Below are 11,133 nucleotides of genomic sequence, written 5' to 3' on the forward strand. Positions count from 1 at the left end.
GAAACAAAAACAATTTCATTTAGAAGAAACAATGAAATGGGCTGGCTTAGTGAAACAACGCAATAAGAAAAAAAAATGCTTTTTAAAAAAATCCTTAAGTGGGCAACTGAAGCAAGTCGAATGAATTTAGCGTGAATCACGATGAAAAATAGATGTCAGAGCCAAACAGTTTTTGAAGACTTGTTTAATGCGTGCTTCCCTCTTCAGCGTCGTCCTTCACGTTCAAGGCCTCATGTCATACATATTGGAGCAGCATGAATAAAGAGGCGTGTGAACGAGCCCCACCCTTGACGTCCTTCTGCGTTCAGTCACCGTGATCTCGGGAACCGTGAGTGAGATGCAACTTTTTTGATCGTCTTTTGATTTGCGCTTCTTCTTTTTCTGTAGGGATGTGAATACGTGCCGAACCGGACGATTGCTGGGATCGGCCATCGGTGCGGCGACCGAGTTCAGGGTCGTGAAGTAAAATGGGCCCCGAAGCAACTAGTGCACTATAAACTTGCCTAGTCACACGTACATTTGTACGTGTGTAATCCCATCGAAAAACTACAGGACAATCATTTCAATTAAAGGCCTTGATCGGAACGTGTTCTTACACGAACACGATAAAAACGAAAATAGAAATGCAGCGACTTACACCAATAGCATCAATGACCTCGAACGTGGAAATGCGCTTTACCCTTTCCGCTTTTAGAATCGAAAAATTCGTATTGACCATAAAAAAAAAAATGAACTAAAAACTAATTTGATTTGGTTCTCCACCATTTTTATTCGTTTACATGTACAGCTAGGCTGTTGAGGTTAAAATACATATATGTAAATTTAATTAATTAAATTACACCGATGATTATCCGCTAGTGGCTGACGAAAGGCAGGGCTGTTGAGTGTACGTTAGGCAGAACCCCCAGTTTTCGGCTTCAGCCGCAGTCACGAGAAATTCTTTCGAGTCCGTGTAGAAACGAACTTCGAAAGGTCGCCTATAGCCTTTTTGGGGAGGCAAATTTTAATTGTTTATAGTTATGAAATTCCAAAAATAGCGGCTCAATCAATTAGAATGACTTACTGTACAGTGAAGTTGTTGCCATTGTCGAATCAGTGGTTACCGTAAAACCCGTGATGCCGCAAAGTTTACTTGCGCAACCGACTGTCGCTCCCACCGACGTAACGATGGAGTTGGCTTGATCGGAGACGCATGGAATCTGAAGCCAATCGAATGGGCAATCCGCATCCATAAGCGTACCGGTGGCAACAGTGCCAGCAGCAACAGTCGAGATTCCATAAGGATACGTAGCCGTCGGTGTGCACAAATCATATTTAACTCCACAAAAACCCTATCGTATGAATCAATATCGATTACGAAATCCGAGTTGTTTTACATAAGCTATGAATTGATAGCCCGTTTTACTTGATTGGTTCGGATGCACATGGTGTAATCTTGATATGCCAAGTGTTGAACTACCGGAGTAGTGGCGTATTGGTAGTTGAACGAAACCAATGTGCCAGAAGCCTCGGTGAACCACTGCAGGCAGTTGTCTGGAGCTGCGTATTACGGACAATTAGTTTTCGGATCATCAGTGTAAATGATTCATTTTTTAAATTTGTATCGAAATGTTTCACAAGACTGAACAAAATCCCGGCATTGCCAAGATGTTCCAGTTTGGCAGCACTTACCCGTATAATCAGTGTTTTCGGGAATCTGTTTTGATTAAAAATTGAGCCAAATATTTGTAAGTTTAATTGCTTTAAATAGAAATTTTTCATGTAAGCATACCTGGATGACCCTGATGTTCCAGTAACGAGATGTACTTGTTCCCGATGTGATTATGCTAAGGGTAACTGTACTCGTTCCAGGTCCGATGTTGATGTACACTATTATTTAACGTAACAATAGAGAACAAAATCAGGTAAATGCGTCCCGGTATGTTGTTAGTTCAATTAAATAAAATTTGATGTGGTATAGCTCACTGTGCTGGTTGGAATTGGCTCCACATATAGCTGGGACGATGTTGGCCGCACCGGAAACAGTAAAAGAATCAGTTATACACTGACCAGTGGTACTAAGCGTAGCCGAATCCGGCTGAGCCAAAGTGAAGGTTAAAAATTCTAATCTATTCAACAAAAAAAAGAAAATTTTATGCAACCGCATTTCTTTTGCTTTAACGAAAGACTCTAATTTTGTACCGGAGTTGGTCGACATCAGAAGAGGCTCTGCTAACAAACAGGGAGCATTGGCCAGCTGTGGTGTATGCCGAACTGAATCCATTATTTTGCCAATATGTGTTGTTCAAACTGGTTGTTGCACCGCACGTTTGGATGGTCACTTGAAAACAAAAACAATTTGTGTAATAGTTAATGATGGACGTGTATTGTTAAACTTACAAACACAACAGACGCCGAATCCCGAAGCGCAGGTACCGGACGCTGTTCCTCCTTTGGCAGAGCACTCGGCAGTTGTCAAACATGTCCCTGAATAGATTTCAACAGTTACGCGATACAACGAAGACTAAATTTAATGAAGAATTATTTTTTTCGTACCGTTGTAAGAATTGGATGCCACACACAGCGTGTTCGGGAAACGGACGATGGAAAACAAAGAAAGAACTGCATTCGACAAGAAAAGGGAATCAATTAAATAATATTAATAAACTACGTCAGCTAAATTTGAGCCGAAAATGGATTAGATTAAACGTAGTGACGTAACAACTCACATTTTTCCTCTCTCTGGCCTTCTGACCCTGTGCTGTTCCTTATCTGTGTTCCTGACGAGCTCGCATCTGCACAAGCTGCAAATTGTATCAATAATGCAATGACGAGCATCAGTCCTGCACTGCGGGCGGATAAACCCATTTTTTTGTTTGTTTTGTTTTACTAGAACAAATAAGTTGATGTGATATCGTCAACGACTCCGTGTCTTCAACTGCTGAATCAAGGTATCACGTCGGTTGGCTTTTTATAGTGGCAATACGAGGAAATCTTAGAGCTACTGCAATCTAGGAAAATGCTATGATGTACTGTTGAAGGTGCAATGTGGTCATCGTTAATTCGTTGAATACTTCAAGTAAAACGAATTCATCCTTATTGTGCCCTGACTGCAATTGCCAACATAAGAACATTTGGTTTTAGACGTTTAATCGCAACATTTTCCTTTGGATATTAGTCAAATGTGTTGATATGAAATCATTAGTCAATTTAAAAAGTAGTTGGGAGAGCTGACATAAATGACTGTGAAAAAAAAAATATACAAAATTGTAGGATCATTAATAATAGCCTACGCATAATGTTGGACAATTGGGATATGTTTACAACACATAACCACACGGAAAAGTTATCCATTGTTAACGCATCCTGACGATGCAATAACAACAGATGTCCTTCATACTATAGAAGATGAATTCGTACGGGAAGCGGTTTGCGGTTAAAGTATGGTCAGCATGTCCCTCCAACGAAGGACAGATGCTGGCCAGCTAACCATTCATTTTTTTTTTTTTTTTTTTCTAGGATGATCTTCGTTATTTATAAGGTTGGAGTGAATTTTCGAGCAGTAGTCATCTCACCTTTATCGCTGTAGATCGTACTGTATACCCCTTACTATTTATTTTCAGATTAGGTGTAAATGATTCGTCAGGAGGCGGAGAGGGGGGAGGATTTTAAAGCTTCATCGGGTATTTTGGCCGTTTAGGTGCACAGATATGAAAAAAAAAAAAAGAAAAAAAAAATTCTTACACGTGCATCATATAAATTTGTTGTTGGATTAGGAACCTTCTTTAAACGCTTCTAACTATAGAAATTCACTGTCGTAGGAAAGGCCAATCAAGTTTCCCTTCTGAAGCTTCTTCCACATGTCTTTACGAATCACTTTCTTGAGAAAAAAAATATGGTGCATGAAACTATGCCGAAGGCAAGGCATGGCCGGTAGGTCCAGTGAAACCAAGTTATGACCACGATAAGTTATTGCCAACACTATGTGACCTGAATGTTTAGTCGATTCTTATAACTGGTTTGCCTGACAATGATTGCCTGGAGTAAACCAAACCGACGGCTATCAATTGGAGAGCCTTTTATCTTGGGTTTATCCTTAAATAAGTATTTGCTTGAATGAATTCGATCTAGGGCGATAGTCCATCGTGCTGGAGCTTTTTGGGATGAAATGCATAGCCTGCACATGCGTACGTTATCACAGTCCAAAGCGAACTTTCGCTTCTTAAATAAATTGACAAAGCGCCTCTCCTGACCTAAATTTTCGTCACAAATGAAAACAAGAGTTTAAGCTCAACTAGTACTAGTCAGAATTACGGTCTGAAAAGTTTATGTTCAAATGAAAAGCAACGTCGATTCCAACATTTTACTTTCAAATAGTTCCATTGTCTATTATTTAGAATTCTAATTGGCGAATGGATAGACGAAAATGAATTTCGCCAATGTAATATAAGAAAAAACAGGTTTTCAGGATTTAATTCTTCAATTGCTAACGAGTTGCTGGTTCGGTGAAAGTAAGCCTTAACTGTTTCAGCTCACTTTCTGGTCGTATAATACTTTTGCCATTCACAGCGAGAAAGATTTAAGAGGGATTAGTATTCTTTGCACGAACGGAAACCAACAGTAATGTATTACATGCAATTTTGCTATCTCATGTAAGAAGCGAACTGGACTCTGGACTTTGGTCCAACGTCGTACGGATGGAATTTCGCTGTTAAGGTGGGTCATCCAGTTTTTATTTTTTATTTTGTGACGGGTTAAGCCGAATATGAATCGTCGCGTTATTTTCATACACGTATTCAAGTTTTTCCTGTTCCAAATTACATATTCAGAATCTGCTTGGGTTGACCGAAATAACTACCTCAATCCGCTCAGTTTCAAACTTAGCCAGCGGGATCATTCAAAATGAACATTATTTGGCGGCGATCCGTGGGTTACCCGGGTTTTAGCAAACCGGGGCAAAACCCTGGCGGACGAGCGATAAAAAAATAAAATCTGGCAACGTTTAGCTGCCAGGAGATAGGGTGTCTGTATACTGCACTCGTGCCACAAGACTATTTCCTCGTTTGGATTGACTGGAAAAGGGCGTGCTCTACTCTCTCCTAGTGTTATAGCTCATCTGTTCCGATTTCACATTTTAGTTTTGGCTGGAATACTGATATTCCAGCCGTACCTATGACCAGTTCGAGTAAGTAAAAAAAATTTTGTGGCGCGTGTTCGTGAATACTCGTCGTTATCCAGTTTTTGGGAGTACAATTGAACGAAACTGTGTGTAATGTTGTAGTTTGAAAATCGAAGTTGTCCTGAATATTTCAAGACCGTTCGATATCTCCTGTTACCTATCGTGGGATGAACATGGAAAGACCCAATTCTTTTTGCCAACACTTGCCACGAGTGTATCTCTAGAGAATTTATTTAAAAGAATTGTTATCATGCTATCCCCACATCACGCCACTTTCTTATCTTTTTCTAGCCAGATAACAAGGTGCAAATAATAGTCGTAAAACAAATACTTTCTGTTTGCCTCACTTCTTGTCGCACTCCCTCGAGCTCTGGTTACTATGTTTTTACACTTGAATGGCCTTCGAACACAGTTTCCTCGTTTTACCACTTTCATAACCCGATTCAACGGGTAAAAGAATAGGCTTATGTAACGTATGGTAGCTGTATTTTTTAGAGAAAAGTGCATACAAAATCCAGCCTTGGGGTTAGTATAGTGTTTGCTGGGCAAAGGGCACGTGAGAAGGGAACATTGTGATGTGAGGGGTGGTTTTATAGGACATTTGAAAAAAGATAAGGTGCACCTGTCGCACTTGCACCCACTTATTTTCCCATTGAGTTCAAACCAACGTAAACAAAAGACCACGTGGTGTAAACACCAGCACTACAGATAGCCTTTCGACGCCAGTTTCTCTTGTGGTGATTCCCCCGTAGCCACCGACTCCCACGTCCTTTTAGTAGTAACTAAGCGCATTATTGGGTAGTAAAGTTGCATTCCTTCTTGGAAATCAACATAACTAAAAGCATATTCGTATTTATTGTTGAAAACGTTGTTACTGCACGCCTCCAGAGCAAGTGAAAGCTTGTTTACAACTAAAACTTTCTCGTTTTCTGTTTTGGGCTGATCCATACGTGCTGCGAACGTCACACTTTGGCGCTTCTTTGGTTGAGCGTTTTTCTGAATAGCTTTCCAAATTTCGACTTTCTCTCACAGGTCTTCAACCTCACTGCCGACGTCTGCTGTTTAACCATTCCTGCATTAATATATTGTGTTGAAAGCTCTATCACTAAACAAAAATGAATCGAGGAGCTTTCTACGGTGTCATTGCTTCGTTGTTGTGGCTCCGACTGCATTTGCCTATTTGGCTCATCCTTTTGATTTTACTGGCAATCTACGCCGTTATGGGTGGATACAGTTTTCTAAGTGTAGTAGTTCGAACTATCAAACGCGATGTCACGTAAGTTTGATTTACCTTAACCCTTTATATTTCTCAAAATTATAGTGAACTCAAATAACAAATTGTTTCTGCTAATTTCAGTGGTTTGACTCGATATCTTCAAGTGTTGTTGAGGGTACGCAGATACCAGAAGAAAAATTGGACTGTACCAATGGTATTTGAGAATCATGTGAAGAATCATCCCAACAAAGTTGCATTTGTTTTTGAGGGTAGAGAGTGGACTTTCAAGGAGGTGAAACTCAATTCTGGTTCTATAAACATATTTGTGTACCTAATATTCCTCTTTGTTTGTTTCATAGATTGACGAATACAGCAATAAGATGGCACATGTGTTTGAGGAAGCTGGTTTCAAACCAGGTGACACTGTTGCTCTTTTGTTGGATAACAGACCAGAATATGTTGGCATCTGGCTTGGTCTTGCAAAAGCTGGTCTTGTCACTGCCTTAATTAACCACAACCTTCGAGACAAGCCTCTGTTGCATTGCATTCAAATCGTTGAATGCAAAGCAGTAATCTTTGGAGCTGATTTCTGTGATGGTTAGTTTGTTTATACTTCAATCATGAAAAGAAGTATTCTAATTGTTCTGATTTTATAGCTTTTACTAGTGTTCGTGATCAGTTGGATTCCTCAATCAAGCAGTATGCTTTTGACTTCAAGAAAAACGTGCCAATCCCCACATCCAGCATCAACCTCGACACGAAAATGGAGGAGGCATCCCCAGGTTGCCTTTCTGGACCTCAGCGGGCTAATTACAATGACAAAATGCTCTACATTTACACGTCTGGCACTACTGGACTTCCAAAAGCCGTAAATATTTTAATAATCAATCTATTGATGTGATAATAATTTTTTTGTTATACATTTTAGGCTGTCATTCGTCATTCTCGGTAAGTAGCCATTAGCTTATTAATCATAGTAACATGCACGTATTTTAGTCGCCTATATCCCATTCTATTACTTTCGACTTGGGTTTTGCACTGGAAGAACTAGTTTTTGAAGACTAGCTATTCCTTATTCAGCAAACGTCGTATTTTATCAGATCTTAGAAACCTCCTATATGTTTTTTTTTCTTATCTCAAAATTTTATTCTTCGTAGAATGAGTTTTTGACTCGACGTAATTCAATATTTATGTTTTTGTTTAATGGTAACCACCTCTGCTACTAGTTACATATTTGCCTCATTTGGGGGTTTTTATGCTTGCGGTCTTAACAAGAAAGACACCATCTACGTCCCAATGCCCTTACACCACATGTCAGGTGGATGCATGGGTGCCGGGATGACTCTACTGTTTGGCTGCACTGCAGTTATTCGAAAAAAGTTCAGTGTGTCGAACTTTTGGAGCGATTGCACCAAACACGGATGCACGGTAGTATTTAGTTTAATTCTGAGTATCGTAAATGGTTACAGTAGAAATTCAAAATAGCTTAATCTCAATACTCGGCACCTGATAACGATCAATGCACAGCATTTTATCATTTTCGGTGATACAGCAACATCATCCATACTTTGCTGTGAGTCCCAAGCACATCTAAACCAGGGGAGGGTTTCGATGAATCCGACACATTATGTTTAGCAAAGACAGATAGCGACGTTTAGGATAACCAAACAAATTTAGCCGCGCAAATTTTCATGCATTTAGTAGTTGCGATTTCTAAAAACAATGCATGAGAAGAAAAAACGTGCTGAAATAACCTAGATCGGTGAATTTCACTGCCCTTCTGCATTCACTTATTACTACTTAATGGAAGACGGTCTCTCGTTCAATTCAACTAATACGCATTCAATTAATTGCCTGTAAGGAAGGCATGTTACGTCTAAACTTCGACTGGGCATGATTGATAGTAACGTAATCATTTATTTGCTAATCCGTCCGACTTGACACCGGATCTATAGCTACACGTTCTTTGTGAGCGCCACATTCTACATGAGCCCGATGAAGTACGACGACATTGTATACGATCCCCTGCCTTTATACCATACCGCTGGAGGAATGGTTGGTGCCGGCCAAGTACTATTATTCGGCTGCACGGCAGTTTTGCGCAAGAAGTTTTCGGCCTCGGCTTTTTGGAAGGAAGCCATCCAGCACAAATGCACGGTCGGTCTTCTCCACCCTCCATTACGTTTTTTGCATTATTTCTAAAATCTTGCACTCGCTTTTCACTAATTTTAACAAGACCATAGCTTAAATCCTACCACGTATTTATTAATATTGCTTCATTAATCTGAAAAAAAAATTGATCAAAGACTGTACGAACTAGAACTAATAGCTTTTAACTGGTTATAGCCATAATCATCTGACTCACAATTTTACGCACTAAATGTACCTTGAACACGGCACCCAGAATAATATTCTTGGTTTTTAAGGCTGACGAAGCTTTTGGAGTTCCGCCATGTCGTTATGGTGTTCTTTAATTTTATTATTTCATCGTCCTTTTGCGAATTATTTCTTTATTCGACATTGGAAAAATGCGTGTTCCCTCTTTGATTTTACTGGTTCAATGAGAAATTGTTAAGGTGTTGGGTTGAAAGGACAAGGAAATGATTGAGACTGTGTTTGGGACCTGTTTTCCTCAGCTATTGGATGATCTTGCTTTCCTTATCGACTAGATATTCATACAATTGATGGCTAAGCTGAGAAATGACTCTTTTGCTAACCGTCATATTTTCATCTATTGCACGTTGTTATCAAAACCGAGTTTGACTTAAAAGCTTCGGCTGTTCTCGTTTTGACAATTCCTCGTACTTCATTTGTGTGGATGGCTTGAAATTTAAGATTAGTACTACCAATGAAATTTGATGAAATCCCAATGACAACTTGAATGAGCTTAATGTCAAAAATCGATTAACAGGTTGCTCAATATATCGGAGAAACATGTCGCTATCTTCTTGCCGCCCCACCACATCCTCAAGACAAAAGTCACACTGTCCGTCTCATGTTCGGAAATGGATTGCGCCCGCAAATTTGGGAAGAATTTGTTAACCGCTTTAGCAGTTCCACGAAAAAACTACAAATTGCAGAATTCTACGGAGCCACCGAAGGAAACGCAAACATAAGTATTTACACACACACACAGATCCGAGCAAAACTTTCCAAAGCTTATCAGTGTATTGTTTACTTTGTAGTTAATTTCGATGGCCGTGTCGGCGCTGTTGGGTTTGTATCGATGATTGCCCCAGCGGTTTATCCAGTTGCATTGATCAAGGTGAATGAAGAAACGGGAGAGCCCATTCGCGGTGAGGATGGACTTTGCATCCGCTGCAAACCTTTTGAGCCGGGCATGTTTGTAGGCATGATTCTTAAGAATCATCCTATTCGCGATTTTCATGGTTACGCCGATCCAAATGCCACGAAGAAAAAAGTTGCTGTCGATGTTTTCAAACGTGGTGACGCAGCTTTCCTCTCTGGTGACATCCTAGTGATGGACGAACTTGGGTACCTATTCTTCAAGGATCGTACTGGTGATACTTTCCGTTGGCGCGGAGAGAATGTCAGCACGTCGGAAGTAGAGGCCGTCATCAGCAATGTAGCTGGGTTAAAGGACTGTTGCGTCTATGGAGTCGAGGTATTCTGATCAATTTATCGTAATATTTTATGTACGTAAACGTTTTTCTTGCAAATGTAGGTTCCGGGTGCTGAAGGTCGTGCGGGCATGGCAGCTATATTGGATCCCGAGAGGAATCTGGACTTGAAAGTTTTGGCTACCGGAATGAGCAAAGTATTGCCATCCTATGCCCGGCCGCTATTTGTACGACTGGTCAAAGTAATCGATTTGACGGGCACGTATAAGTTGAGAAAAGTCGACTACCAGAAAGAAGGATTTGATGTGGACAAGATTAAGGATGAGGTGTACTTCTTCGATGCGGCTAGCCAATCATATGTGCCCTTTACTAGTGCCCTTTACGAGCAGTTGAAGTCAGGGAAAATAAGAGTTTAAAACATTCGCACGTATTATTGACACTTTTTTTCCCCCTACATATCATGTCATTTTCATGCATCGTTGTCAAAAGGACTGTTTACAAACTAGATACTCTGACTATCATGTCTAATAATTTTTTTTTATATTTTATTTTGGTTTGGATTCACCACCATAACCGCCGTCAGGGACATGGGGTATTGCCCAAATAATCCACATAGGGATGGGGAGAAAAAAAGCAAATTTGGTTAAATGACAAGTTTGCTTGGGTTTGAAATGTTTAAACTCGTGAGTCGCGGCAGTTAAAATGGGACCATAGATTTATCGAAGCCAATTGTTGAGAAATTTTGATATTGTATAAAAGATTACATTTGAAACACCACAAAGTAATACAAAACATCGAAATTTCATTCAATCTCTCATTCAAGTTTTTCTTCTTTCTTCCCCAACATATTTCAAATGTGCGCGCGCGGTTGGCGTTCGTCTCTTGTTTTCCTTCTACTAGCCTGACTACGCTCGCTCGCCTTTGTGAACTGTGTATCTTGTCTGACTCGTTTTTTATATGGTGACTGCCCCTGCCGTGTAAATAACCGAAAGCTGTACAGTGGTTTTATCCGTTCGCATCCTTGGTAAGTTTTCGACGAAGAAATGTCTCGTGATGAGATTTGAGTGCGTCGGGAAAGCTCCTCTGTTTTTATAAAGAAAGATAGGGGCTTTTAATTCCGATCGACAATTTCAAACTGTCACCCCCCCTACCAGAACGCGTCCTCTCCTCCTATGTAG

The 11,133-nt window shown here is 40.2% G+C and overlaps 2 protein-coding genes across 4 annotated transcripts in view; one reads left to right on the plus strand and one right to left on the minus strand.

Moving 5' to 3' along the window:
- The window catches only part of LOC130698532 (uncharacterized), a 65,748-nt gene extending 62,690 nt beyond the window's left edge, over positions 1 to 3,058 (minus strand). Inside the window, exons 1-10 of one of the 2 annotated variants that reach the window (XM_057521201.2) lie at positions 2,709 to 3,058; positions 2,536 to 2,601; positions 2,380 to 2,466; positions 2,182 to 2,320; positions 1,966 to 2,108; positions 1,772 to 1,869; positions 1,672 to 1,696; positions 1,406 to 1,539; positions 1,064 to 1,331; positions 846 to 984 (exon numbers count right to left, since the gene is read on the minus strand). In XM_057521201.2, the coding sequence (XP_057377184.2) occupies positions 848 to 984; positions 1,064 to 1,331; positions 1,406 to 1,539; positions 1,672 to 1,696; positions 1,772 to 1,869; positions 1,966 to 2,108; positions 2,182 to 2,320; positions 2,380 to 2,466; positions 2,536 to 2,601; positions 2,709 to 2,847 (1,236 nt within the window). In that variant the 5' untranslated portion in view covers positions 2,848 to 3,058 and the 3' untranslated portion in view covers positions 846 to 847. Of the gene's footprint in view, positions 1 to 845; positions 985 to 1,063; positions 1,332 to 1,405; positions 1,540 to 1,671; positions 1,697 to 1,771; positions 1,870 to 1,965; positions 2,109 to 2,181; positions 2,321 to 2,379; positions 2,467 to 2,535; positions 2,602 to 2,708 lie in introns of those variants that run through there. The other variant, XM_059494400.1, reaches the window with a different exon arrangement.
- A 1,948-nt stretch (positions 3,059 to 5,006) lies between these two features.
- On the plus strand, positions 5,007 to 10,760 carry LOC130698510 (long-chain fatty acid transport protein 4-like). 2 transcript variants are annotated; one of them, XM_057521176.1, is made up of 10 exons: positions 5,007 to 5,164; positions 6,191 to 6,434; positions 6,516 to 6,666; positions 6,734 to 6,971; positions 7,031 to 7,242; positions 7,303 to 7,322; positions 7,601 to 7,802; positions 9,286 to 9,490; positions 9,560 to 9,999; positions 10,060 to 10,760. In XM_057521176.1, the coding sequence occupies exons 2-10, from the start codon at positions 6,274 to 6,276 to the stop codon at positions 10,369 to 10,371; spliced, it is 1,941 nt and encodes a 646-aa protein (XP_057377159.1). In that variant the 5' UTR covers positions 5,007 to 5,164; positions 6,191 to 6,273; the 3' UTR covers positions 10,372 to 10,760. The 2 variants fall into 2 exon arrangements, with proteins under 2 accessions (XP_057377159.1, XP_057377160.1); XM_057521177.1 differs by lacking the exon at positions 7,601 to 7,802 and adding an exon at positions 8,330 to 8,531.
- Positions 10,761 to 11,133: the final 373 nt, after the last annotated feature.

This window comes from Daphnia carinata, chromosome 3 (genome assembly GCF_022539665.2).
Source record: "Daphnia carinata strain CSIRO-1 chromosome 3, CSIRO_AGI_Dcar_HiC_V3, whole genome shotgun sequence".
NCBI classification, from domain to species: Eukaryota; Metazoa; Arthropoda; class Branchiopoda; order Diplostraca; family Daphniidae; genus Daphnia; species Daphnia carinata.